This window comes from Syzygium oleosum, unplaced genomic scaffold (assembly GCF_021117445.2).
Source record: "Syzygium oleosum isolate NSW1041296 unplaced genomic scaffold, Sole_v2.1 Sole_v2.09, whole genome shotgun sequence".
Lineage (NCBI taxonomy): Eukaryota > Viridiplantae > Streptophyta > Magnoliopsida > Myrtales > Myrtaceae > Syzygium > Syzygium oleosum.
Genome location: NW_026607493.1, coordinates 1,821,448 through 1,849,356, shown reverse-complemented (window position 1 = coordinate 1,849,356; position 27,909 = coordinate 1,821,448). Strand labels below are relative to the sequence as shown.

The 27,909-nt window shown below is 42.7% G+C and overlaps 5 protein-coding genes across 8 annotated transcripts; 3 read left to right on the top strand and 2 right to left on the bottom strand.

Annotated features, from left to right (window-relative positions):
* Positions 1-384: 384 nt before the first annotated feature.
* Positions 385-3,370, top strand: LOC115663828 (uncharacterized). Its single transcript, XM_030585795.2, has 4 exons — positions 385-589; positions 683-951; positions 1,007-2,222; positions 2,628-3,370. Exons 1-4 carry the CDS (start codon positions 385-387, stop codon positions 3,368-3,370), a joined length of 2,433 nt encoding a protein of 810 aa, XP_030441655.2.
* A 6,799-nt stretch (positions 3,371-10,169) lies between these two features.
* On the top strand, positions 10,170-14,688 carry LOC115690205 (uncharacterized). 3 transcript variants are annotated; one of them, XM_056314240.1, is made up of 14 exons: positions 10,170-10,261; positions 10,537-10,924; positions 11,032-11,347; positions 11,479-11,580; positions 11,655-11,732; positions 11,808-11,926; positions 12,034-12,135; positions 12,252-12,368; positions 12,599-12,667; positions 12,833-12,899; positions 13,125-13,178; positions 13,263-13,352; positions 13,954-14,001; positions 14,218-14,688. In XM_056314240.1, the coding sequence occupies exons 4-14, from the start codon at positions 11,506-11,508 to the stop codon at positions 14,308-14,310; spliced, it is 912 nt and encodes a 303-aa protein (XP_056170215.1). In that variant the 5' UTR covers positions 10,170-10,261; positions 10,537-10,924; positions 11,032-11,347; positions 11,479-11,505; the 3' UTR covers positions 14,311-14,688. The 3 variants fall into 3 exon arrangements, with proteins under 3 accessions (XP_056170215.1, XP_056170217.1, XP_056170216.1); XM_056314242.1 differs by lacking the exon at positions 12,252-12,368 and having other exon boundaries at positions 10,537-11,347; XM_056314241.1 differs by lacking the exon at positions 13,954-14,001 and having other exon boundaries at positions 10,537-11,347.
* A 297-nt stretch (positions 14,689-14,985) lies between these two features.
* On the bottom strand, positions 14,986-20,786 carry LOC115690260 (uncharacterized). Its single transcript, XM_030616553.2, has 13 exons — positions 20,524-20,786; positions 20,364-20,418; positions 20,169-20,224; positions 19,825-19,925; positions 19,583-19,652; positions 19,178-19,247; positions 18,216-18,272; positions 18,028-18,095; positions 17,857-17,937; positions 16,857-16,934; positions 16,614-16,769; positions 15,414-15,566; positions 14,986-15,325 (listed from the first exon to the last, which is right to left on the bottom strand). Exons 1-13 carry the CDS (start codon positions 20,710-20,712, stop codon positions 15,242-15,244), a joined length of 1,218 nt encoding a protein of 405 aa, XP_030472413.2. The 5' UTR covers positions 20,713-20,786; the 3' UTR covers positions 14,986-15,241.
* Positions 20,787-22,008: 1,222 nt separating this feature from the next.
* On the bottom strand, positions 22,009-23,437 carry LOC115690231 (photosystem I reaction center subunit XI, chloroplastic). Its single transcript, XM_030616504.2, has 2 exons — positions 23,153-23,437; positions 22,009-22,591 (listed from the first exon to the last, which is right to left on the bottom strand). The coding sequence occupies exons 1-2, from the start codon at positions 23,330-23,332 to the stop codon at positions 22,100-22,102; spliced, it is 672 nt and encodes a 223-aa protein (XP_030472364.1). The 5' UTR covers positions 23,333-23,437; the 3' UTR covers positions 22,009-22,099.
* Positions 23,438-24,293: 856 nt separating this feature from the next.
* Positions 24,294-27,863, top strand: LOC115690194 (uncharacterized). Of its 2 annotated transcripts, XM_030616452.2 has the most exons (9): positions 24,294-24,458; positions 25,169-25,250; positions 25,448-25,527; positions 26,035-26,137; positions 26,258-26,414; positions 26,787-26,915; positions 27,034-27,120; positions 27,284-27,328; positions 27,472-27,863. In XM_030616452.2, exons 1-9 carry the CDS (start codon positions 24,383-24,385, stop codon positions 27,619-27,621), a joined length of 909 nt encoding a protein of 302 aa, XP_030472312.2. In that variant the 5' UTR covers positions 24,294-24,382; the 3' UTR covers positions 27,622-27,863. The 2 variants fall into 2 exon arrangements, with proteins under 2 accessions (XP_030472312.2, XP_056170579.1); XM_056314604.1 differs by lacking the exons at positions 24,294-24,458; positions 25,169-25,250 and adding an exon at positions 25,267-25,331.
* Positions 27,864-27,909: the final 46 nt, after the last annotated feature.

Genomic DNA, 27,909 nt, shown 5'->3' with positions numbered 1-27,909 from the left:
GTCTGGTACTATTCACTCGGAACTGTGCAGTCTTCTCTCCCGATTCAGGCGATTGTGGCACTGTTCATCCGCCTGGATTTTCACCGATTCTGGTCACTCTGATCGACGGTTCTTGCTGTTTCTTGGTGCTGGGCTTCGCCAGTAGCTGTTCTATCACTGGACCGGAGGATTTCTCTTGTGGTAGCCCCTGTTAATCGGTTGCTACTTTACCTCTTGTCCGAAGGAATTCTCATGAGGAGGCCCCTGTCTTTTGGCTGCGTTGTCTCGTGACCGGTGGTATTCTCACGAAGTGGCCCCTGTTAATCGGTGCTTCAAGATTTTCGGTGGCCTTCCTACTGTCTTGCCCTTCTGATTGCTCGTGGCATTTCTTTTCTAAGCTTGGCCATGGCTGGAAAACAGTGCATTGGGGAGTCTCTCCCTCAATCGAAGGTACCTATGGAGTTGGCGGAACCTGTGCAAGGCAAGGTACTCTCAAAGCTCCCTAAGCATCCTTCTGTTGCTAATGCTGGCTCCTCCAAAGCCATTCAGAGAATCGCCCCTTCTGTGGAAATTGCGAAAGATGATATCCCTGGTGCTTCAATGGAAGCCTGTAATTCCGTTGCTGTGGCCCGTTAGTCACAACGTCCCGGTTGTCGTGGACGAAGCAGGGGTCGGTATTCGGCCAACTCTAGTCGTTTTGAAGCTGGTAGTGGGAGGAATCCCAATGTTATGGAGCCCTCGAAGCTCACTACTGCTCCTGCTGAAGCGGCGACCACAAATTCTGGTCCTCTGATTCAAGAAGGTATGCAGCCTCATGGTAGAGGACGTAGCCATAGAAGTTTCGCTCCTAAATTGGCTCAAAGAGATTCTTCTCTTATTCGGGCGAACCAAGGTCCAAGAGATGGTGCTGATAAGTTGATACAGCAACAAACTCAACGTTCTTGGGCTACCATTGCAAAATCTGCAGAAAAGGTTATTCTCTTTCTTACATCCCCCCTCTTTGATTGATGGGAAACCTATTGTCAAGATATCGGATGAAATCCTTCGGAACTCCGATCCTAAGTGGAAGGAGTGCCTAGTTGGTTACTTTGTGGGCAAAAAGTTGCCTTTCAAATTGACTGAGACTGCTGTCAAAACCATCTGGGGAACTCAGGTTGTGGATGTTCTTGCTAATGGTGATGGTTTCTTTTTCTTCCATATTCCCGATGATTCTTTTCATCGTAGAATTGTGGATGGGGGCCCCATAACCATTCTTCGAGTACCTATGATATTGCAACAATGGCATCCGGCAATGAGGTTGGAGAAAAACCAACACGAAACCCTACCTGTATGGGTTAGATTGAAAAACGTACCTATTGCACTTTGGTCTGCTTCGGGTATAAGTGTTGTGGCAAGTGCCCTTGGAAGACCCCTACATGTGGACATCCAAACCGAGAGGATGCGTATGATCTCTTATGCAAGGGTATGCATTGAGATTAAGGCCTCACAGACCATGTTAGAGTCTGTCGAAATCCTTTTGAATGGTGAAAATTGGTCTGTCATGGTTGAATATGAATGGCGACCGATGGCATGTATGAAGTGTGGAACCTTTGGCCATAGATGCGCTCCGGCCATTGGATCGTCCACTGCTGTCAAAAAGGCCCCTGTGCCAGATGTTGTTGCTGTGAATGAGCCTCCTCCGGAAGGTGCTCAATGGGAAACTGTCCGCAGGAAGCAGTCGGGGGAGCATTCGTGGATCTTGGCTAATTCGGCCTCCCCTGCTAAAAGGTCTGATTCTGTCAATCTCAAGACTGGTATATCGACCACTCAGAACTTGTTGCCTTCTGGGCGCTCTAGGACCTCAGCGAGCACTGCAGACCCTGCTTTGATTGTTGATCTTCAGGTGCCTATCCCTGATTTTGGGAAGGATGGCCACCATATTCCCACTGACCTTGCCTTATCTTCTTCGGCTAATTCTTTGGGTTCTTCTGGTTCGGATGCTTCTATAGATGGTTCAGCAAGTGAGGTAGGCAGCGACTCGGAGGAGGAGTTGGCATCCCCTGTCTCCCCTAGCACCCGTCGGAAATTTTCTATGAATCGAGGGGGTATCCCTGAAGTTTCGAGATGGGTTCCTGGTATGCCTATTCCAAGCCTCGATGGCCCTTCCTCTGTGCACATCCAGCCCCTCTCTGGTGATCCTAACAAGGAAGATAGAAACTCCCTTCTGCGTGCTCCCATGATGAAGGATCCCACCCACATAAGCAGTTCTTCCAATGCCAAGTTGGCCAAACCGAAACCAAAAAAACGGGGCGACGCTAAAAGGCGGTAATCTTTTTCCCGCTATTTATATGTTTTTTGGGGTGTGGAACATTAGAGGTCTCGTTAACCCCCTTAAACAAGCTGAGATCATAACTTTTGTTAGATCTCACAATATCTCATGCCTCGGCATCCTTGAGACGAAGGTTAGACCGTCTCTTTTTGAAAATATTTCCCTTGGTCTCTTGCTGGGTTGGGTGTGGATGGCCAATTACAATTTTCTCCACGTGTAAGGATTTGGATCGGTTGGAAACTTCAGGAAGTCGATCTGGGAATTCTCTCTATGTCTTCCCAAGCAATTCATTGCCGTGTTCACCTCTTGGCTCTTAATAAGACCTGTGTCCTTTCGGTAGTATATGGTGATCATACTTTTGTTGCTCGGCGTTCTCTTTGGGAGGATCTTGTGAGCTCTAGCGGTCTCTTTGAGACTGATCCTTGGCTGGTGGCAGGGGATTTTAATGTTATTCGTTTTAACTCGGACAGGTTGGGTAGCTCCAATGTTTGGATACCTGCTTTTGATGAATTTGGCATTTGCCTAGACCAGTCCGGTCTGGAGGACTTGAGATATATTGGCCATAGATTCACGTGGTCAACATCATCAGGTGACACACGCAAGCAAAGGAAAATCAATAGAGTGTTAATCAATGACCAGTGGTCCAGTTCTTTTTCCTTCTCGGAGGCAAACTTTCTAGCACCGGGTGTCTCGGATCATTCTCAAATGTTAATTAGAATTGCTCATGCTGTTCCTTCCAGGAAGCCATTCAAATTCTTTAATTTTTGGATGACGCACCCATCTTACTCGGATATTGTATCCCAGGTATGGAATTCCCAAATTTTTGGTTCACCCATGTTTGTCTTGTGCCGGAAGCTTCGGCTTCTCAAAGGACGCCTCAAACAGCTTAACAGGAATTCTTATTCGGATATCTCCACCCGTGTTGCTCAGGCCAGGTTAGATCTTAATTCTACTCAACAAGCTATCTCCTCTGATCCTTTTAATCCAAGGCTGGCAATCCTAGAAAAGGAGCGACTTCAGGAGTTCTCCTTGCTCAGACTTCAGGAGGAAGCTTTTCTAAAACAAAAATCCAGGATTAGATGATTAAATGATGGGGATAGAAACACGAAATATTTCCATCATTTTGTCAATAAGAGGCAACTGCATAATCATATCCTCTCGGTTTCTGATAATGTTGGTGTTGTCCTCAATGACCCGCCTATGGTCAGCAGACATATTGTCTCCCATTTTGAGAATCTTTTCTTGACTAGCTCTACAACCGTTCGGCCTTCCCCTGCGGAAATCAGCCTCGTAGTGGAGCGAGTCCTTAATAATGATCAGATACTTTTCCTCTCTCGGGAAGTCACGGATGTTGAGATCCACAACACTATGTTTTCCCTTGCTAAAGGAAAAGCTCCTGGCCCCAATGGGTTCAACGTGGATTTCTTTATTTCATCTTGGGATACTGTGGGCTCCTCTGTTATTGCGGCAATCAAGGATTTCTTTCGCGCTGGCTCTCTACTGAAGGAGGTAAACACCACAATTCTCACACTTGTACCGAAGGTACCTAATGCCTCTTCTATGAGTGATTTTCGTCCCATCGCTTGCTGTAATACGGTATACAAATGCATAACCAAGATCCTGGCAAATAGAGTTGCCTCAGTACTGCCGTCGATAGTTAGCCCTCCCCAGAATGCTTTTGTAAAGGGACGTAGGATAAGTGATACTATCCTACTTGCTCAGGAGCTTTTTGCTGGCTTCCACCATGAGCCTTACTCGCCAAAGTGTGCTATTAAGGTGGACTTTCAAAAGGCTTACGATACTGTTGATTGGGGTTTCTTGGAATCGGTATTGGAAACCTTTCGCTTTCCTCCGATGCTAATTAAACTCATTATGGAATGTGTTACATTCCCAAAATTCTCTGTAGCCATTAATGGGGAACTTCATGGCTTCTTTGCTAGTGAAAGAGGTATCCGCCAAGGGATCCTTTGTCGCCCTATCTATTCACCTTGGTTATGGAGGTACTCTCTGGGATTCTTAATGCTCAAGCTCGGCTCCCGGGTTTCAAATTTTATTGGCAGTGTAAGTCTATTTGCCTTACCCACCTCTTCTTCGCGAATGACGTCCTTCTCTTTGTGGAGGCAAATACGACTTCTGCTACCCTTTTGAAGGAAGGCCTTACCTTATTTTCTCGATGGTCTGGGCTAATTCCAAATGCCAGCAAAAGTGAGATTTTTATATCTGGTGGGTCGGCAGAGCTCCGGGAACTGATTCGGCTTACCTTTAGCTTTAATGAAGGTACGCTCCCCTTTCGGTATCTAGGAGTGCATGTTACTTCGACTAGACTAAGTAAGACTGATTGTAGCTCTTTAGTAAACTCCATTACTGCTCGAGCTCGGTCTTGGTCTCAACGTTTTCTATCCTTTGCCGGTTGGTTACAACTTATTAAATCGGTCTTCCACTCTATTCATGTTTTCTGGGCTAGTGTCTTCACTCTACCCCTCTCGGTTTTAGCGAGGATCAAATTAATTCTCAAACAATTCCTATGGAAGGGCCCAGACCTGGGTGTTGGCGGGGCTAAAATCCCTTGGTCCGAAGTTTGTCGACCAAAAAAGGAAGGTGGCCTAGGTATACGTAGGCTCAGCGACTGCAACAGGGCGGCCATACTCAAGCACATTTGGATCCTTTTCACGGATAAAGAGTCTTTATGGCATAAGTGAATCCATTCCACCTTTCTCAAGAACAAGAATTTCTGAGTTGCGCCCAAGTCGACTTTTTGCTCATGGGCTTGGAAAAAAATTCTCGACCTCCGACGAGAATTCCGACTACAGTTTAAATGGAGGATTTGTGATGGAATGTCAACATCTTTCTGGTTCGATTATTGGCATCCCAGAGGACCCCTTTTCGAGCTCTTCTCTTATAGAGATTTATATTGTTCTGGTATCCCCAGAAATGCCTCAGTCCAGGATTTCCTGTCTTCCGACTGGCAGTCTTCTAATATACTGCAAACTTTTAACTCTTGGTCAGATGCTATCCCTATTCTTCACGGGGAGAGGCTTGATCAATTAACCTGGCAAGGCCATTCCTCAGGTATTTTCTCGACGGCCACGGCTTGGGAATTGATTAGAAACAAAAGCCCAACTATTCCATGGAGCTTGTTCATATGGGATCATAATATTGCGCCAAGGTATGGGTTTTTACTATGGCTCATCACTCTAGATAGGCTCCCAACTCATATTGTTTTGCTAAATTATCGTAGAATCTTGGAAGGTCTTTGTGCATTCTGTAGATGTAGACCAGATTCTATCGATCATTTATTTTTTGGGTGTGCAATTACGGGTACCCTAGCACTATTCTGGGTAAGAAACTGTAATCTCTCTTGGCGTAATATATCGTGGCAAGAAAACCTCTAGTGGGCTGTCAAGTTCATAGGTGGAAACATCTTTCGCCAGCGAATTGCTCGCTTCTCCCTTAAGGCGCTTTGCCATATTATTTGGTCGGAACGTAACCATATCATCTTCAGGAATAAACCCCTGTTTATGTCAGCTCTACGTGGGCACCTTTCTAAGCTCGTAAGGGACAGAGGGCTGTCCTACAAGTCTGTTCAAGACTCCCCACGCAACAGAAGGATCCAATCTAATTGGGGCATCTCGCCTTCTATCTTTGAGTAATCCCATTGTGGTGGTTTAGTTTTTTGCTCTTTCGTATTCTATTGGCCATTGTTTGGCCTTGTTTTGCAACGCTTGTGTTGCTTTTTTACGTTGGCTAGTCGGTACACCCTTGTACCAGTCGGGACACCCTTCCGTGTCTCTTCATGTGCGGGGTTTTTGTGTTCGGCTACTCTTTGTATATTGCGTTGAAAAGTTATAACAATCCTTACCTTACCAAAAAAAAAAAGTCCATGAGAATGCATACACGAGCAAATGTTAGTCGTCGTTTTTCCTCGGTAGCCTTATCCATATACAAAGGTCTACCAAGAAAGCTGCACACATAGCTTAGACCGGTTTTGGTCCAAAGGACATGGGGTACATTATAAAGACGTACCCAAATTGGCACGAAAGTAATCCTTGCCTTTTCCAGTTTGATTAGGGGATGCCATTTCTGTAAAAATAATGGTTTGCCAGATATGTCCCATATCCCCACCTCCATAACCTTGACTAGCTTTTGGACGTTAGAGAATCGGAAAAAGAAAAAACCATCTTCCGTAGCCAAAACTTCTAAAAGATTTTCTTTGCCTCAGAGTTGTTCAACGATATCTCTCACCTGGTAAAATGAGACATTAGCAATGAGAAAGTGACCAACAAAACAGTTCTCAAAGTGTGCCTTCCCTTCTTCAATAATCTCCGGGGGGGAGCACCAAGCTTATTGCAGTGTTTGTTTGGAGGGATGAAATTCAATTTTGCTGTTTGGGAGATCTAAACCATGGTAATACTTTTCCAAGATGGATTTGGGGCAGCAGCAAGGTTCGGTGAAGGTGAATCTTGGCTAGGAAGTGACTCGGCAAAGATGGATCCAGTCATGCTACTATTGCACATAATACCAACTTCCTTAATGGAGGCTTCAACTTCGGGTTTAACAACACAATTTGGACTCATAGAAGCAGGCTTAACACCACCGATATCAATAGCCAAATTACAATCGAGATTATCACAGCCACATCCAGCATTAAGATTACAATTTTGAACTATATTGGCACAGTTGGAACAAGGTTTCGGAGCAATTGAGTTCAAAGTCTCAACCTCTTTCTCCTTTAAAGATTTGAAAAGGCTACTTTTAATCTCAGCTGAAGTAGCTTGGTTCTTCATCTTCTTGGATATTGAGGTTTTCAGAACACTAGATTTGCTGCTACGAGTTTGGACCATCGCTGATGGAGCAATATTTTTTAGAGAGGAGGTGCGTCGAATCCTGCATGGAGAGGCGTCTGGGTCGACGCATTCAAGGGCCTGAACCATGGATCACGATCAGAACCAACCAGTCCAGCCACGGCTAAAGGACAATTTCCCTTCTTTGAGCAATTTTGTTGAACACCTAGTATGCATTCTCTGTTCTGCTGCTCGTGGACATCACCTTTAGCGAACAGCAACTCAGCATCCCCAGAAATTCAACAACTCAGCAACCTAGAAATCCAGAGTCCCACAGCAAACAGCCACCAATTTCGTGAGGGTTGACAGCAAAGTTGTTGCGATCGGGCTTTTGATGCGGGCGGAGTGGCTGAGTCGACGCTCGTGCGGCAACAAGCGGGCGCCACTCGAGAAGGTAGCAGCAACACAGTTCATCGTCGGGGATGGAGGCGGCACAGATCGGGGCATCCAAATCCTGCTTTCTTCGTCAAGGGGACCATCTCACAAGCCGCGTCCTATGTAAAAGTATTCTTATACACTATTGTGTGATTAGTAAGCGTAGTCCCTTTAATATATCTAGGATACCTACAATAAAGAAAAACTAAACATGTGAAATTCTTAACTTTGGTAACTAGATCCTACAAGTACAAAGAAATAGAAAAACTAAAAAAGGAAAGTTAGTAAATTTTGAGGCCACCATTTAATTTGCAATTGAATGATTGAGGGAAATTTTTATCTTTTTGGTGAAAATTAGATGGATTTAGGTATTTAGGGGGTGGAAATAGCCTCCTTTTTTTATTAACTTTTTTTTTCCTTTTGTTTTCTAGGGAAATGACACGTCATGAGTCCGGTCCATTTACTGGGGATCGAACTCGAGTCCTCTTGCCAAGCACCTAACGACGCACGACGGCATTTTAGGTCAAATTAAAATGAATTCACTCCAGAATCAGAATAAAGTTTAGCACAATTAGGGGAGAAGAACACTAGAAGTGCCAAAACTTGTGTACGGTGTTCACTTTAGTGCCAAAAGTTTGTTTCGGATCACTTAAGTGCCAAAATCGGAGAAAAACGATCACTTAAGTGCCAACGGCGAGAAATTCCGGCCAAATTAATACGTGGCTTTTTTAATTAAAATTTTAATCTACGTGGCATTTTCACATGTATATTTTGAATTTCTCAGTCCTACGTGGCATTTCCACGTGTAAATTTCGAATTTTTAATTTTATTTTTATTTTTTTCTGTTTTTTCCTTCTTCTTTTTTTTTCTTCTTCTTCTTCATTTGGCCGGTGACCGGCCACCGGCCATGGCCGACCGCCTGGCCTCGCCGGGGGTCGCCTTCCCCCGGGCGACCGCCGGCGAGGCCGCCGTGGCCTCGGGCGAGGCCGGCCCCGCCGGATCCGGCGAGGGCCGGCCTCGCCTCGCCTCGCCCGGGCAAGGCGTTCCCAAGCGAGGCGAGGCCGGCCTCGCCCGGCCACGGCGGCCTCGCAAGCGTCGCCGGGGGTCGCCGTGGCCGGCGAGGCCGGCCCGCCGGATCTGGCGAGGCTGACCTCGCCTCGCCCGGGCACGCCCTTGCCCAAGCGAGGCGAGGCCGGCCCTCGCCAAATCCGGCGGGGCCGGCCCTCGCCCAGCCACGGCGGACTCGCCGGCGGTCGCCATGGCTCGGGCGACCGCCGGCAGGCCCGTGGCCAGCGAGGCCGGCCTCGCCTCGCTTGGGCACGCCCTTGCCCGTGCGAGGCAATGCTGGCCCTTGCCAAATCCGGCGAGGCCGGCCTCGCCCAGCCACGGCGGCCTCGCCGGGGTCGCCTTCCCCGGGCGACCGCCGGCGAGGCCGCCGTGGCCCGGGCGAGGGCGCCCGCCTCGCTTGGGCACGCCCTTGCCCGGGCGAGGCGAGGCCGCCGTGAGGCCGGCCTCGCCTAGGCCATGGCGGCCTCTCCGGGGTCGCCTTCCCCCGGGCGACCGCCGGCGAGGCCGCCGTGGCCGGGCGAGGCCGGCCTCGCCAGATCCGGCGGGGCCGACCTCGCCGGCGGTCGCCCAGGCCACGGCGGCCTCGCGTCGCCCTTGGCGAGCAACGGCGGCCTCGTCCGGGCGAGGCCAGGCGGCTGGCCTTGGCCGGTGGCCGGTGTCCGATCACCGGCCAAACGAAGAAGATGAAAGAAAAGAAAAAATCAGAAAAAAATTTAAGAAAATTAAAATATTGTTCTCGTCAGCGCCGACGTGCCACGTAGGACTGAGAAATTAATAAAATATGGCAACGTCAGATTTCCGGCAACCCAAATCGGAGTTGGCACTTAAGTGATCGTTTTTTCAAAAAAGTGGCACTTAAGTTATCCGAAACAAATTTTTGGCACTAAAGTGAGCGTCGTACACAAGTTTTGGCACTTCTAGTGTTCTTCTCCCCACAATTAGACACGATTACAACTATAACCAAAAGTAATAGAGGGCCTCTATATGACACAATTCAAATTAAGGGTGATCAATTCCCCGTTCCCGAGTAAAAAATTGTTTATAATAAAATATAAAAGTTGCATTATTTGACTACAATGCACGTGGCGATCAAGTGTTCAATTCTCGATGGGTGTAAAATTAATTTCATTTTTCTAAAAGAGACTTCGAAACCGGTTTGGTTGAACATATTTGAACCAATTCCCTAGTAGATCTAGCGGTTTTGGCCTTCAAACCGACAAACCGAACCGATCGAATTTTCTTCGTGGGTATAACCGGACCCAATGCATACCCCTAATTCATTTCCTCGTATACATATTGAATGGGTTGACCATACTAGGGAATTTATGAATGACCTTGATATGGCACAGAATAAAACGAGGAAAGTTCTTAAAACTATGGACGGTCCTCAAGATATTTCTGATATTTATTTCCCCTTTTATTGGATTCTTGAGTTGCAACCCTGATTATGAATTTATAAGACTTCTCAAAATGGTCTACTACGACAAAGTCAACACCGAGAGTTTTGGGTGGCACGTCGTCTTTCAACTTCAAGCGACGCTGCCAAAAAGAAGGTGCAAACGTGGGTTCTACACAGGAGCAAGATCAACTCGTGCTGAAGATCATCTCTTTTGCCTTTTCCTGTCAATCTTGTTTACGCTCTCTCGCTCGCGGCCTCTCTCTCGAGGTTGACTTGGATCATCATCGTTCCGTGGTAAGCAAAGAGAAGAAAAGAAACGGGCTAATGCTGGGCATAAGTTCATTACGTAAACTTGATATCTTGTTGGGATCCGAATCGTTTAGCGCGACTTAAGAGTCGTCTCTTCAACTTTTTAGCAGTTCCAAGCAACGGTTCATTTCTCCGGGAATGAATGATCAAGCTGGCCTATTGCATTCAACAGGATCTTAATGAATCATCTCTTGCTTGCCACATGCCTTTTATTACGGTTCAAATATATCGTCTAATCCATCTCCCTTTGCACACAGGGACTTCGAGCGATATTCACTCACCTTTTTTGCTCAATTCTCCGTGCGTTCCACATATGGTAGATGAACGCCTTCCGTTTCGGGCCCAGTTGCGTTTGTAGTAATCACTCAGGATACGGCTGACATCTCTGGGCACTGAGTTGGTAAGTTAGCTTCCAAATCGCCAGCCAAGGTAATGAAGTAGTGTCCAGAAATGCACCCGCTGGGATAATAATTCGTGGATTGGCAAGATCATGCTCGCCTATGCTGCTGTATCTAGACGGCCATGGGGGACGCGAGGAATCATTGTTCGTCTTAGTATCACTCTAAGCATTTCCTAAGACACGTGTGTCCGTTTTGTGCTTTCTAGGATATCGTCTTCTTCTGGAAGATGAAGCTGCCAACCGATGTAAGTCTCCCTCCCTGTCGGCTCTCAATAAGTCACCTCTCCTTTCGTGTAATCTGATGCTGCTTATTGGACTGGGAGCCTGATTTTGTTCTACCTATGCTTTTTAGTTATCTTTTCTGCGGGAACCGAAGAGGAACATATTGTCTCTGTGCTACTTTGTGTTCTTGCTGTCCGCTGCTGTCCTGATTGGTGGAGCATTTGTCACGAAAGATTATCCACAGCTTTCTTCATTCCAAAACCCTTATTTTCTGGCATGTCGCCTCGAGAATCCTCTAAGTTCTCACGAAAAGTTTCCTCGTTCAATTTGGTGAATTAGCTAGATATGCCAATGGCATTGTGGCATCAACTAAGGCTTTTCTTTTGCAGAAGTTTCTCGGATTGCAAACTGTTAAAAATCAGCAGAATGTGACATCCCAGCAGAATGTGACATTCCAGTGCGAGGTTGGACTATGCAACACGACTTTGGTTGCAATTGCGTGCATTTTCTGTCTTTGTTCTTAACGTGAAATCAAGGAGTCTGTTTTGATCTATTGGTTACCCTTTCCAATCAACAGACACCGTGCAAACCTCGTGGCAGTGAGATGCTACCCAAAGGCATTGTTTCAAGCACTTCGGATCTAAAATTGCGACCCTTATGGGGCTCACATGATACAAAGGTACATTTCTGCCGTTCTTTAAGTAGCATTTTCTACTTCGGATCTAAAATTGCGACCCTTATCTTTTTGTTCAGAGCTCAAACTCAACGAACTTACTGGCCATTTCAGCTGGAATAAAGCAAAAAGATAACGTAGACAAGATTGTCAAGAAGGTGAACGCTTAGACCTCCGCTCCATGTCTGATCACCTTCTTATCATTTACTTAATTTGATCGAATAATGTTGCAGTTTCTATCAAGTGATTTCCACGTGATGATTTTTCATTATGATGGGAATGTGGACGGATGGAGGGACACCGAATGGAGCGATCATGCTATTCATGTGTCTGCTATCAAACAAACCAAGTGGTAATAGTAGATAGCTGTTGAAGCTAGTTCTCTTAAGTATAGTCTACAACCTCATCGATTTCTTCCTTTCCAACTTGCGGTAAAGTTTTTCCATTTTGATTTCCTAGGTGGTTTGCAAAGCGTTTTCTACATCCAGACATCGTTTCTGAATACGCCTACATCTTCCTTTGGGATGAGGATCTTGGAGTGGAAAATTTCCATGTCGGAAGGTAATAGTTTTCGGCTTTACTTGTGAAAAATTTGATATGACACAGTACTGGATTCTAATGAGTGTGAGTTTTCCTTTCTGGGCAAGAAGTTGACATTAAATGAAAGCTCAATGCAGATATCTTTCGATTATCAAAGAAGAAGGGCTTGAAATATCGCAACCGGCACTTGACCCGAATAAATCAGAGATTCATCATCAAATCACTGAACGAGATACAAAATCAAAAGTACACAGGTCTGCTGTTTCTGTCAAAGAATAATAAGTTCGAGAATAATAAAAAATCCACAGTTACAGCGACTGTTTTTGACTTTGCAATGAGTCACGACAGCAGATGGAAATCTTATGTTCAATTCCTGGCACATCATAATTCGTTTATTTCTACTCTCGGTATCTAAGATAATGCATTTTCTTTGCGCTCTATGCGGATTGTAATCATTATAGTTCTGGTAACAAAATTGTAACAGGAGGATCTTCAGACAGATGGGTGGAGGATTTACGTGCAATGAAAACAGTACAAGCCCTCCATGCACAGGGTAAAAGTCTGCACACTAGTCAGATTTACCGTGGTTTTTATGGATATCTCAGTTTACATCAGCATCCTTCTAGTCCGAAATTTCGATACACTTTAACAGTGAAATGCTCTTTACCTGATTGTTTGGGTAGCTAAAAGAAAAAAGGTTTCATAAAATGCAATGTAGGTGGGTGGAAATTATGGCTCCTGTTTTCTCACGAGCATCATGGCGCTGTGTGTGGCATATGATTCAGGTATTGTGCAGTTTTTACAATATTACTAAGGCATACCAAAGGCATGGTAATATATTCAGTTAATTGATTGTACTGCACAATCAAAGCCCATTTATGCTTCAGGAGGAACTTCTACTACAAAGTATCGACCTTGAAAACTTTGTACTGTTTTTCATTCTCTGTTGTTGGAGTCTGCGTCTTCTATCAATTCATCTCTTTCTCATATCTTTTCTGTTCTTTTTGCAGAATGACTTAAATCATGCATGGGGATTGGATTTTCAGCTTGGCTACTGTGCTCAGGCATTTTCTTGTCGCGAAATTTTCCTTTAAGATAGAATGCTTTTTCTCCCCATATGACTAATCTCCCAAAGGTTCTTTCAACAGGGTGATCGAATGGAAAAGATTGGGGTCGTGGATTCCGAGTACTTAGTTCATTCTGGATTTGTTACGCTCGGGAGTGTGGTAAGGAAAAAGGTTATAACCTTTACCTATGTCCTACTATCAATTGCCTTAAGGTCATTTTTGTCCCGAGCTCAGCTTGATAAATCCTGCTTTTTACTGGATTTAGTTCGTTTGCTTCAAGTATGGATCTTTTGACTGAAAAAGCGCATCAGTGCCATGTCTGGCACTTAGCCAAATATTCCTATCATGGGGATTCCTGTATGTTAACTACAAAAGAAATCGTAATATCAACCTCTATTGCCCTCATTGGAATTTTGCTCTCTAAAATTTCTAATTAACAAGGTTGGGAAATTTTCAAGAAAAAAATTACATCCTTTCAGTATGTGTTTGCATGTGATCTGCATGATCTTATGCATCTTAGCAAATATTTCGTGGATGTTCTTCATCTTGCTGTTGCCTCTCGGGTTCTTCTCTTTCCAAACTTTGGATCTTTTTACAAGCAGAAAAATATCTTACTTTCTCCATTTTTCGTAATTTGTAACCTGCGTAATTCGGTTATCGTATATAGTAGAACCTCAAGTTTATGCCTGGATGAACAGCAAAGAGTATATCTGTTGAAGCAAGCAGTTGTATGTGTTGAATAGTATGTGGTAATCAATGGTCACTGGTGCAGGCAAATCGTAAAGCAAAGGTACCTGATCAACCCGATACTAGAAGTTTGGTAAGTGCTCAAAGGCAGCAAATGCATGACATTACTCAGCAGGCTCAGATACATTTCTTTGAAATGTCAATCTGAAGAGGAATTTTGGCCACCAAAAAAAAAGCTAATAGACCATGACTAGATGGATACTTTCTTCATAGTTAGCAGCACAGTTTTAAAACCATTCCTCTGTTATGGCATCAATCTAGTCCTTGCTTGAACATTTGTTTTGTGCAGATTAGAAATGAGTCCTTTGCTCAGTGGAAGATCTTCCAGCACAGATGGAGAAAATCAGTTGAGGACGATCACTGTTGGACTGATCCATATTAAGCAGGATAAAAAGGCTACATGAAAGCATTTCCAGCTCCCTCGCCGAGACGAACTGTAACATTTTTGGAAAATCTACTGAGGTATTGCCTCATGAGTTACAAAAGGTGGTAATTGATGCCATTCATCTCTCTGCAACAGTACTAGCATACAGCATGTGTTTCTCAATGCCGAGAAAAGAGGAGCTACTCAACCTGTTCTTTTCACAAAGTTTTGTATATGGAGAATCAGATCCTCGAGTTCTCTAACTCTTGAGTTCAACGTTATTTCAACCTCAGTTATACATTGAAGAGAACCTTGGAGTCCCACTATATTATTGAATGTAGCAGTTATGATAGTGATACATGTTACCGGAAAAAATTACAGAAATGAACCTTCTAAGCAGACAATCGGCAGTATAAATCCATGGGATGTCACTTTGACTCGTTGCAATTCAAACTTTGTTGGAAAGCTGAAATGTTACCTTTAGTTTAAGGGGACAGAGCAGTCTGCATCTTTTGCCTTTTTCATTGTCTTCCCAGATTGTAGTCAAAATCTCAATAGTTCAAGATCAGCAAATAGATACATGCAGGCACTTTCACATAAAAAGGGTCTTAGGAGGTTTACTTCAGGAAGTTGTCTTGTATGGGGAGGGCAATCAGAGAAGACTAAAACTTTGGTAGAGCGGACACATTAATCTAGTTAAAAGCATGGGTTTCTGTTACTTTTCAGTAAGTTGTAATATCTCATATCTATTTGCAAAGTAACGAAACATAACAGAAAAAATATTGGACTGTGCAATGATCATTGCAAACAGGTTCAGTTCCTTGGTAGACATTCACCAGAAACGCAACACAAAACCTGAAAGCGAGTGTTAACAAATGCGGACTCTCGCAAAGTCGACTTTTTTTCCATTCGTTCATTCATTTGGGAAGGATCTTTCATTCCTGTCCTATCACAGCTGAACTCTTCTGCCAACAATCTCCGCGATCAGTTTTCCAAGTTCTTCCCCTGAATCCTCCTGCACGTGATGCCCCGCCTGGAAAACACACTAACCTTTTTAATGCCTAAGCAGATAAAGATTGACTCAATAAAACGAAGGGATCATAATTGCATTTTGCTTGTACCATAGGAAGCTCAACCATCTTGAGTTTTGAGTCCTTGCAGAATTCTTCAACCCCATCATAGCTGAACCAACGGTCCCTTTGACCCCAGCATATCGTAGTTTTAACTTTCCAGTTTTCATCCTTGAGTATCGTCCTTGATTCTTCTACATAGTTCTATCAGGCACAAGAGTTGCAATGAGTGTAAGAAATATGCAACGATTGAATGGCTCGATTCATCTCTCACCAAAAAATTCACAGCACTATCAGCTATTCTTCATGGTAAAATATCATTATCCAAGATCCTGGAAGTTATCCTAAAGGTTAAAAGCTAACTCCATGTTTTCCCGTCCTGACTCTGGAGCAACACCAGTTATTGGTAGTGCAGAGAAAAAAAGTAAAGCTTCATAGATTGTGATTAATGCAATTTTAAGACCAACATACTAGTACCTCTACAACTTATCGTATCATGTTTCTCATCTTATTTATCTACTTCACAGTTATGTGCCCAAATTTTTATTACATTATTATATCCTTTTGATGGTTTGCAAATTATTAATTTTTTATATCTTCTAATAAAATTTATTTGAGTTTCTTACCAACGCCTTAGATTATCAACTTTTATATGAATTCATCAATCCTTATTAAGTGACTTGCCAACTTTTTTTCGATCGATTACTGACTAGTTTTTGGTTACCAACTCTTGTTCGAGTTACTAACAAATGTTTATATTCTTTTTTCCAATTTATCAACTTTTGGTATCGTTTGCCAACTTTTATCTTGCTCTCTTACAAACACCTTAGATTTATCAATTCTTATATGAACTTCCCAACTTTAGTTTTTCTCCCATTAGGCTACTCACTAGTCTTGATTTACCAAGCCTCATTTGAGTTGCTTCTTGGTTTTTATTAAATTTTAGCAACTTTTTTTGTTCGTTATCAACTTTTATATGCTTTACTTACCAACCCGTTAAATTTACCGATTCTTTTTAGAAATTACCGACCTTGATTGAAGTAATTACCAACTTATATCCCAATGAGTTATAAAAAAGTTTAGCTTTGTCCAATAAAAGCAAGTCCTTTGCAGGTGATAATTTATTACGATGCAATGGCTGCATCAGATAGCAGCTCAAGTTTCAGCAAAATCATGTGAAATAGACCTTTGTTCAGCTAACAAGTAAAGTATTCATCAGCGATGATATGCAATAAGGAAAAAGTGAGTTACCTTGAGCTCTCTCTTCATCGCCCTGCTAATTGCATTCAATGCAAAGCCAGAGGAGCCAGATGTGAGGTAAGGTCTCCTATAAACCATAGCATCATCCTCTTTCATTTTGTAAGGACCACAACTCGTCAGGGCCTTATCACTGGCCCTAAGCGGATCCTATTCAGGAAGAGGGGCTAACTAATGATCATTTAAGTCCTCAGAACATAAGAAATCATTCAAGAATGAAAGGAAGAGAGTCCAAACCTGAGAGAAAATCTCACCAAGCAAGAAGTTGCTGAATATGGACAAGCTTGATGGAAGGTTGGCATGTTTGCTTGTCAGCTTAGAGCAGAAACAAGAGAAAGAGTTAAACGGTATATATCACTCCAAATGATGCTGTAATTGCCCTACTTATTATCATCACGTGTCGCCACATCAAAATGGATTATGATCAAAGTTCAAAGTCAAGCAAATCACAATACACTTGAAACGTGCTGAAAAAAGATATGAGTATTTCAACTGCATGGTTTCATATGGAAAAAGAATGGATAGATGAAGATATTGGCGACAGCATTTATCACCACCAAATGAAGACAGACAAACAACCATGCTTTGTATCACTTTCACGAAAAGCTCAGATAGAAAAAGGTCACATGTATCAGTCATGTACAAGTTGATCTGGTGATGACACATGAGACTTGAAAATGTTTAACTGAATGTGATTGACATTGATCCGCTCCTAGTGTGATTGGGATTCCTTCAAGTATTAGTAGGCTACTGATTCTCTTATCATCCATATACATTTTCTTTAGAATAAGGAAAACTCATCCTTTAAGAATTGGAGCATTACCATCAATTTTGCAGTTGAATTTTTTGTTTGGTGTGAGAAAAGTCCTCAGAAGCGATTCTTTTCCGTCAAATTCAGTCTTCTTCTTTTTTCACAAATTCCGTTTGCAGTGTTCATGTTGTGAAAACAAGCAATCAAATACGATACTAAACCAAGATTAAGAAGATAAATCGCATACTGTATTTATATGGTTCGGTTGGTGTGACCTACTCGAGACATATGCTAACGATTCATTTCCAAACAAAATAAGCATTCATAGAAAATGTCATTTGCCTTTCTACGTTAATTACCCCCAACTTGCAAACACTACTGAATGATTGGTTGGCATTTGATGAACTCAATTCGATCAGCCAATAACAAGGTAGATTACAAAAAAGAATGACATGACTGGCAGGATAAGGTTTCAAGATATCTTACAGGTGGGTTTAAGAGGATCAAATGATTTAGCTTCTCCTGATGCTGGCTGGCATATTTAACAACAACTGGCGAAAAGTATCCCTGCACATCACACCAGAAATCTATTGCTACAGAAAAACATTCCATCAAACTCAGAGAAAAAAATAATGCATTTATCAAAGGCAAACGTACCTGGACAACTAGAGAAACTTTATCGATGCCAAGACTGTTTATAATAGACTCCAAGGATGATACATATTCTGCAATCCAGAAGCAGAATTATCCATTGCAAACTCCATTGGTAACATCATGCTCAGATAGGGTCTAAAGAAACCGTCATGTAAAGTATATAGTAGGCTTTTATATACATTGAAGAGTACCATTCAATGTGTAGTTAAATCCATATCCAGGTTGGGGTTTATCCGAAAATCCAAAGCCTGTAAGGGGTAAGGACAAAACAAAAGAAGTTCCTGTGTCATTATTAACAATTGAGAAAGCTAGTCATCACAGCAATCAGCTTAATGAATGATATGGATATTTCTCTTGCAGAAGGAGAAAGATGAACAATGAAAGAACTAAATTTAGATTGTCTGCATAAGTATCATTGGCTTCTCAAAGGGCGCAAGTAGTGCCTACGGTATAAATTGCAGGACAAATTGATCAGGGTGAACTTTAGGACTGCTGACTGCATTCTCTACAAAGTGGGCTCGGATTATGGTCTGAATAAGCTCCATGCCATTAACCCACTTATAATTAGATGGAATACCATGCCTTTTCCTCCAGTAACCCTTGTATCTCTCCCACTGCTTAGAATTTGGATTCTGTACAAGCATAACACCTGATACTTAGATATTTTGCTATCCCAGGCTTCCACTATTCTTTTTGTGCTTCCTGGAGGCAGTGTGAATGCGTCTTAGTGGTGCAGTGGTTTTTTCTCTATCGAAACATATTATTTACAAACGTTATTGTTGAGCATCTTTTCCCCTTAGGATATTGTGCAAAATGCATATTCATTGAGCATTAAGTCGTGCAAAATCTTGATAGAAATCATCTAGTTATCTGCAAGAATCAATTTGGATCAGAATTTGCTACCAAGTTTAGAAGCTTAACTGGCCAAGGACATTTCAGAGGGAATTTTTTGAGTTGTTGATAGCGATTACTTATAGCAGGGATAAACCCCTCAAGCTCATATGTCGAGTATGGCCCATGTTTAGGAACACTTAAATTGGTGAGAAATCATCATCAGTTCAAAGTCAGTACTAATTCAAGTTTTTACAAGAATGAGAGAGAGCTAATGTACAATTTTGAAAAATTCAAAGCAATGTCAAGTGAATGATCTCACCTATCCAGTCAAAAGCAATTGCATGGTAGTCCTTCGAGAGAATTGGAAGAATTTTGCGGTATGAGTAAGCCTGTATTTCAAGCATAAAATTTTGTCATTCAAAGTGAGCACTACACAGACAGGATTGCTAACATTATCTTCTTCAGTGAAAAATGGCATAAGCCGCAGCCCACATCTGACTTGCTTATATATGAACATGTATGGTAGTTAATGAACTCAATGGTGTATCTGACATCTACTGTAAGGGGAAATAGGAGCTAAATTAGGATGCAGAAGACTAATCCGAACCTTACCACCCACATACATGATCACTTGCAGAAACATATGTATGAAAAGGCGTTAAATATGCCAAGCATGATTCCATAAAACAAATTACTAATATAAAAAAAACTACATTAGACTGACCTGAGAAGGAAAGCCATGAACTAACAAAACTGGAGGATTATCAGCAATTCCACTTTCAACGCAGAACCATCTAGGGGACAAAATCATTTATAGCATGTTTCAATCGGTAGTCCTGCAAATAATCCAATCTCAATTTCTGCACGCATGGAGTATCATATGAATTGATGGCTTAATATGGTTGATTGACATTCTAAAAGCTAAGCCAGTTCAGGTGCCAGCTGCTTTCTAGTAGTAAACAGTACCTGAAAACATCTGCCGGAGACTGGGAACCAGAACCCATCGTTAGTCCAAAAATAGGGTCTTTGGCCTTCTCTCCGGAACCGAGAACTGGAAAAGCTTTCACCTGACAAATAAGAGGGTAAAGAGAGCGGCCATATAAAATTGACTTGACCGGAAATACCAGCCTTGGTGCAATGATCAATATGACCTTGCTTTTAGCCTTCGCAAGACCACCCCCCCACCTCCCCCCCTAAATCTACAATGCAGGAGACTCATGCATACCTTGTTATTATTTATAACATACAGCAGAAAGTTGGCTATAAACGAAAGCCATGTTCAAAAGATAAACTAGGGTACAAGGACTCACCATCTTTCCTTGCTCAAACCATTCATCAGACCGGCTCGGGCCATCGGAATATTTACCTGGCAAGAAAGGACTCTCAGCTGTAGTTCAGATTTTTGTGCACAAACTTCTCTATAGTGATATTCGTGTGTTCAGCGAAAAATATCTCTTCACTTTCTTCTATGGAGCTAAAAACAGAGAAAGGAGCAAGAACAAGACCTCCAGTGAATGAGAAGCCATCTCCAGCTGACACAGGAGCATCTATCAGATAATCCTGTCCACACATACACGAAAACGAAACCAACCATGATCTTGACAAAGAAGCAATGGCACGATTAACAATTAATCAACGAGTCGCTAATTTTCCAAAATGGAGTACCTCATCGCGGTCGTCGACACCGGCCTTGCAAGCGAGTTTGTTAGAACCTCTGTGGCGAATGATCTGAGCCGCCAATTTGGGTCGATCACCGAACCGAGAGGATAGAGAGGGCTTATGGCTTCGGACGAGGCATTCGAGTTGGCATGCGTGAAGAAAAGGGATCATGGCTTGGCTTGCTTGGATCGCCATGGCTGTGTTGTAGCGGGAAGCTGAGGGAGGGAGAGGCCAAGTGACCGTTAATGTTAACCGTTTCTTCGAAGGATAGGATGTGTCTGGTTGTGGTTAGTTGTCAAATAGCATTCACTCTTTTTCTAGATTTTCTTGATTTTCTATTCCTTTATTTTTTTTTGCTAAAAATTCCTTTTCATTTTCTTTTAAGAAGTACTCTTTCTCATTTATACAAAAACAATATTAAATTATATTCCAGCAAAGGTCAGTGGCCACTAGACTTTAGTGAAATGTTGCTATCCAATAGCCGATCCTTAATTTCAATCACCCAATACAATAATTTTCTTCTCAATTCGATGCACTTTGACTAAAATCCCAATAATCTTTTCCGTGAACCGCTAACATGGCGAGCCGCATCGCATAGATAGGAAGTCTAAATGGACATTATTTAGCCGGAAAGAAGCATTTTATGTGTCAGTCACACGACTGACATGATCTGATCGATTAATCACATTGCATGGAGCTAATAATAAAAGAAAGCTCTTCATGGTCTAGGTTAAGATCAAGTTGAACATCATTACGTCACTCGAGAGGGGCGCACCGAGCGCAATTGCTGGCTCTGATGATAAACTAGGAATATGAGAGAATGAGGATTTCTTTCGATTAGATTAGCTCCCATATCTAAAGAGTGCAATATTCATAGAAGAAGCATATAACCCACTACCACGGCGCTTACTAATAACCTTTGAATCACCAGTCTTCTACTAACAACGCGTTTAATTCTCTAACACATATTTTTGCATATTGACAGGAGATAACAAAGGAGAAAAGCACTCTACAGGACAGCACAAATTGAGTAGAACAGACATCGTCGTAAAACCAAATCCTGAAATGACTGGAACCATCCAAACAATCCCTCTTGACAGCTTCTGAATTACAGAGCTAATGACAGTTCTCACTCTGTTTCATTTTGGATTCTAAATTAGTACTGTCAAATATCAATAGCATGATAAACCGCCATGAAACAGAAGTCATGGCAATCAACAGGAACACATTAAGTGTATTTGTCAAACGGCTGTAACCGCATTTGCTCTAGAATAAGCGCAAAATCTGTTCTTAAACTTGCTCGACATACAAATATCGGTTCGTCATTGAAGTTCTCATGACGCTTAAGTGGTCCTTATGATCCAGTTTTGCCTAAGGACACTTTATCCGTTGCTGATGATAACAGTGACGCAAGTGAGCGCAATCAGAACCTTCTACGAATGCACATTCTTTGACATAGTCCAGGGAAATTCTGGCTTATACAGAGCTAAATGACATGAAATTTCATCGATCCCATTCCTTCCCAAAGGGTTCAAATATACAGACATGACTCTTCAATTTCATCACTTTCTTCTGTATGAATTTACTTCACAAAGTAAGGAAGGTTGAGCACGTAGAGGAGGTAGTAGGCCCAGATGACCCCGGAGATCCCGCCGAAGAAGAACCCACCGGTGAACTTGGCCCACCCATCCGCAGTCTGCAACTGATCGGGCTCCTTCTTCCTCCCGGTCAAGGTTAGTGATGGTGCGGTCGAGGGCTCTCCTTCATTGAATGAGGCAATCCCATACATTGTCAAGCAGATGCTCAGGATCACAACCAGGCCTCCGGCGGCCAGTGATCCTGCTGCTCCTGCATACTCTGTGTTCCTCAATGGGCCGGCCTTGACGAAGGGGCCCACCAAGAGCAATCCGTGGGCGAGGCCCACCTCGACACCTCGGAGGAGCGGGCTCACGGCGGTCCTGTAGGCGGGGAGGTTCGAGAGGTACCATGCAATGATCGGGCTGGATGTGACCGGAGTCTCAAGGCTCCCAATGAAAGGGTCACCATTGAGGGGTTGAATCACTTGGAAAGTTGGCTGCATGCGAAAGGTAGATGCAGGAATTGAAACCCATCAACTAAGGTAATGAGTGAATGAACCCACTCATACGATATGTACTCACAAATGAATGATCTCATATGCTATATTCTCTTAGTTGGCTCTTTAGCAACCCATAAAAAACTACAGATGACAGAACAAAGCACACTGCAGAGATCCATTCATGGTGACTTTCACACTCCGATTAGCTCAATCAGTTCAAACATAGAAAGATTAGTTTCTTGCAACCCTATGCCGGGTGAATTATTATTCTATATACACAGATCCAAAAGACTATGAAGGGTGAACCACGAATGAGAAACTAGACTGAATGATGGAAGAGGAAAACTTCCATTTCTTATCTTCAAGTCTCATTTCCTTCTTCCATCAAACACTAGCTCAACGAGTCAGATGACTAGAAAATAACAGAAAGATGCTTAAATGACCAAGTTTCTTTGATTTTACACTGTACAAGCACATCCGATTGAATCAAGACCCGCAGTATTGACTCGGTGAAAATAGAGGGACAAACATAATGCATGATGGACAAGATATGTGTACCTTCTCTGATTGGACAGCCTTGACAGTGAAGGAGTGAATCCTCTTGGTGGGCAAGGCTCTGAAGGAGGAGGAACCCGAGAGGCCCTTGGGAGCAATCAGGCTCCTGGCCGAGGATGATGATGATGATGCAAAGCTGCTCTTGAGCTGACTGGCCATGGGAGATGCAGTTGCGGCAGCCATTTTTCTTCTGCAGCTCCTCTCCTGAGAACTCAAAAAGAGCAGATTCTTCAGCAGGGAAAAAGTATGCAGGTATATAACAGAGAAGAGGGTGAGTTAGATTTTTGCAGACTGGGTGCGAGGATCAATTGCATGAAATCTCGTGGTTGGAGAGGAGTGAAGTGCGAGGTTGGAGGGCTGTGATTGGTTGGAGGGTGGCCGTGACCTTATCCACCTTATCCACTTTGGCAAAAGGCCCTCCTGAGTCCTGGCCAAAGCCAAGACACCCAATAATACATAAGTCAGAAATCACAACTCTTACCCATTTTTCATGTCCTGTTTTGAACTGTTATTGCGTTGGGGGTAAACATTCACAATGTTTGGAAAGCAAAAGTAAAAAACAGAAGTTTAATATAGAGTTTTGCTTTAGCATAGTTTTCTTTTTAACACTTCACGATCAATCATAATGGTCAACCGCAAGATAAAGGAACTTTGCGATCCACCAAAATGAAATGATTAAATAATCCTACAGTGCTAAAAGAATGGATTATAATGGGTGTGATGGAATTGGGCACATGCTCATTTTAACTGAAGGTTATATCGTTATATTTACATTATTCGTAACAGTTTACACGTATATATAATTGCTTAAGATTATGTTTCTTGTCATAGTTCGAGTGTCTCAACTATCTATCTGGGTCGATCTCTGATACGAAGCTCAAGTCGAGTCTCGAGCACCGACCCGAGTTCGAGTTTTACCCTATTTCTATTGATCCGACTCAGGCTCAATCATTACTGTTGATTTCTCAATTGGGACGAAGTTCAAACGGTTAGGGAAAAACCCGATCCGGGCAAAGCGGGGGGGCCCAGCCCATACCCACTTCTCCCGGTCTCATTAGCAAAAATCGGTCTACTTAGCCTTGGCCCGGCCCGATTTACCAGCCCGGAACCGGACCGGCCCGAAGCCCGAACTTGTCGGGCTCAAGAAAAAGGGAAACGGTGGCCGGTGAGCGGAGACGGGCGGAGCTGAGCTGAGCTGAGCTTTCGAGTCGAAGCGAAGCGAAACCGGAGGAGATGGCGCTTCGCTGTCTCCATCTCCCTCACGTCTTCTCGCGCTGTTCTACGTCGAGCTTGCCTTGCGCTTCTCATGGTTAGTCTCTCTAGTTCCGTACTGTACCCGGTTATGCATACGCTTTGTATTGCGCTTGTGGTTTTAGCTTCTTGTCTTCTTCTGTTTTTGGGGGGAGCCGACGTGCTTGTGGTTGGTTCGATTCCATCTGCTTCGTAAGAATTTCGGGTTGTTTTTTTCCGAACAGAAGTGGGAGTTGCTCGGTATTGGGATTCGCGAGGTTCTTGAAATGTTTTCATGCCTGCGTGTGTTCTTGCAGGCTGTTGCAAGATTTGTAATAGCTCAATCTTTTTTGTCCCTCGACTTTTGGAGGAAAAATTTACAAAAAGAGAGTGAAAACTGATGATGGTCTCCCTGCAATTTCATTTTTTTTTTTCAGTACCTCGCTAGTATTGCAAGCACCGAGTAGTACTGATGTTTGAGACGATTCTCCTTCCACGGTTTGCCTTCACATCATTCTCCGGGCTTTACACCCACTTAAAATGTCGTAAACATGTTCTTTCGTCGTTAAAAAGACGTCAATTGGTGGGAAATTAACTTTTGATCCTTTACCTTGATTTTCCAACGCAAAGAACACATTTATCATATTTGATGTGTTCTTCTCAACCCGCAAAGAACACAGTGTTTGAGAATGTTGGTTTGTGATGCCATTGCCTTTGTGAATGTGTTTTGATGATTTTTTAGCCTTCAAGGGGAAATCTGACTTGGTGTTTTGGTTACTTGCAATGCAGTGGAATTGATCAGAGGCCATTTATTTTGTCCGCTGAGAAGTTTCGCTGCTGTCAAGTCGCAAAAGCTTCAGCCGCAGAAGAAGTAAGCTCTCTATTCCTTAATCCAAACTAGCATGTCAAATTTAGAAGAATCAACCAGTCAATTTGGTTTGTTAAGCCCAAGGTATAGGCGGGTTATGATAGAAAACATTTGGTAAAAATTTCATGCTTTTCACTACCTTTTGATTTGCCTTTAGTATCGCTTATTATGGGATCTGCTTTTATTTTTGGCATCTTTAGGAAAAAGAGACTCGATGAAGTGTGTCTTGAAAGGTATCAGCAATACAGTCGAAACATAATACAGTCATGGATTCTCCAAGGTACACCCTTTTGGATCAGATCATGAGGCATCATGCAACGAAAATGGTCGGGCTTATGTATTGAAAAATGTGTGATCGCTATTCTTTAATAATTGGGGGAACTCTGTACAGGGTTCAGTGTAACATGAAATATTTGTTCGCATTGTTGATCATGTGATGACCTTCATATCTGGAACTAAGAGATCCATTGGATTAACGATTCATCATTGTTGGGTTTTTGGATAATGGGTGGGGCTGGTATTGTTTTTTCATTTGCCTTATCCACATTTATATTTGTTATACATGATATTGATCCATCTGAGAACTTGTAATCTAATGAATCATTACTTCTGTTCTCGAGAATTATACTGATCCGGCAAATTTTCTTTCTGGTTTAACCAGAACTCTTCTGTCATCTATAGGCAATCAAAGATGTTTTCCGTATATCATTGGCGTTATCACTGTAACTGCTAAGCAGATGCTAGGGCCGTGGAGGTCATCTCTCACCTCTCATGATCTATGTCTCAGGAAAAGTTTTTGTGAATGGGAAAGTGGTCAATAAAGCAGGAGCACCTGTATCAGATCAATCAAATGTAGAGATAATAGCTGAAATTCCGAAATATGTATGTAGGTGATTATTCCACAGAAAAACTCTTTGCATTTTTTCATTTTCTGTTGCCGAGGGAAAAGTTTGGAGTCATTGTGAAAAATGCTTAGCTAGATTTTTCTTTCCTTTGGTTATGGAACTCAGAGCAGGATACAAGTTGGAAGCAGCCATTGAACAATTAGGTGTTGATGTGGAAGGAAAAGTGGCTCTTGATTCAGGACTGTCCACAGGAGGATTTACAGATTGCTTGCTTCAGTATGGTGCATCGTTTGTTTACGGAGTTGATGTTGGTTACGGACAGGTAAGTTCACTAATGTGTTGACTTGTGCACTTGACGATGGTGTTCAAAGAAGCACTTGGTACCTTCTATTTGTTCGTTCCATTTCAATTTATATTGGAGAGAACAATAAACCCTATTTTTGGTGTTGCGCACTCATGCTTGTAGCCTCGGTTTTAGTCGCTACACCTTCGCACCTGTCGGGACACCTTTTGTGTCGCCTCAAGTGCGAGGTTTTTGTGTTTCAACTACTTTCTCTGTATGTCGCGCGTTGAAAAGTATATAAAATTCTTACCTTACCAAAAAAAAAAAAAACAATAAACCCTATTCAATTTCATGTCGGGACTGTGATTATTCTTCTGAACCATTTAAATTTGGTGCCGGTCTCTTGATTAGGTAGCAGACAAGATTCGTCGAGATGAACGTGTCTCTGTAATAGAACGGACGAATTTGAGGTACCTTCCTGGGCTCCCCCAGAAGGTTGATTTGGTGACTCTAGACCTATCATTCATCTCAATTCTATTGGTAAGTTTGGAAGCTCTATAAAGAGTTTTTCTGCAAGCCTTGCATCTTGTCTCTGATTTCTTGAGTAGTTTATTACTCGTCGCCAATTGGTGACTGTTGTTATGGTCTGTTATTGTAGGTCATGCCAGCCGTTGTAAATGTGATGAAGGAAGAGGCCACATTGGTTACCCTGGTCAAGCCTCAGTTTGAGGCCCGCAGATCACAAGTAAGTTAACCTTGTGATGTGTTCTCTATACAATATATGTGGGTGTAAGCAATCTGCATGCATTTGCATTCTGGTCATAGAACAGTGAACGAAGGATGCTTTTGTTTAGCAATAGATGAAAATGCTTTGATTATAGTTAATTTTTTTTCTTATCTTTTGGCAGGTGGGAGGCGGCGGTATTGTAAGAGATCCGCTTGTTCACCAAGAGGTCGGCTTTTACAACCGACTTTTTGCTAATTGATGTTTTCGGCCTCACATCTTCGATTCGTCAGCTCTGTTTGTTCCACCCTGGCTTTCACAAGTCGAATAGGTAAATAACCAAGTGTTTTTGTTGCTTGTTATGTTGTGCAGGTTCTTGAAAAAATTATCAATGGTGTGGAAAATTTCGGGTTCCAGAAGAAAGGTTGGATTGAATCTCCTTTAAAGGGTGCCGAGGGCAATACAGAGTTCTTAATCTGCTTTATCCGAACAGCCGAGAGAAAAGAAACGGACTCCTCTTAGAAATTTTGTATGCATTTGCCTTTTCTGTCAATTCTCAGTCGTTACGACAGGCAAGATCAGATAGATGAACATCTACAGAGAGATGGATTCCTCTCATAAAGTTGGCTACTTGATCTGGCACAATACGCATTAATCGTTCGTTTGAGGCAAAAGAGTAGTTCAAACCAAAATTTTGATCTTGTTAAAAGAGTTACATATATTGGTGTAGTAGTGTCCAAAGGATTTTCGTTGTTCCATAGAAATGTGACATTTCTTGTTGGGATAACATGAACTGAAACTGATGCAATT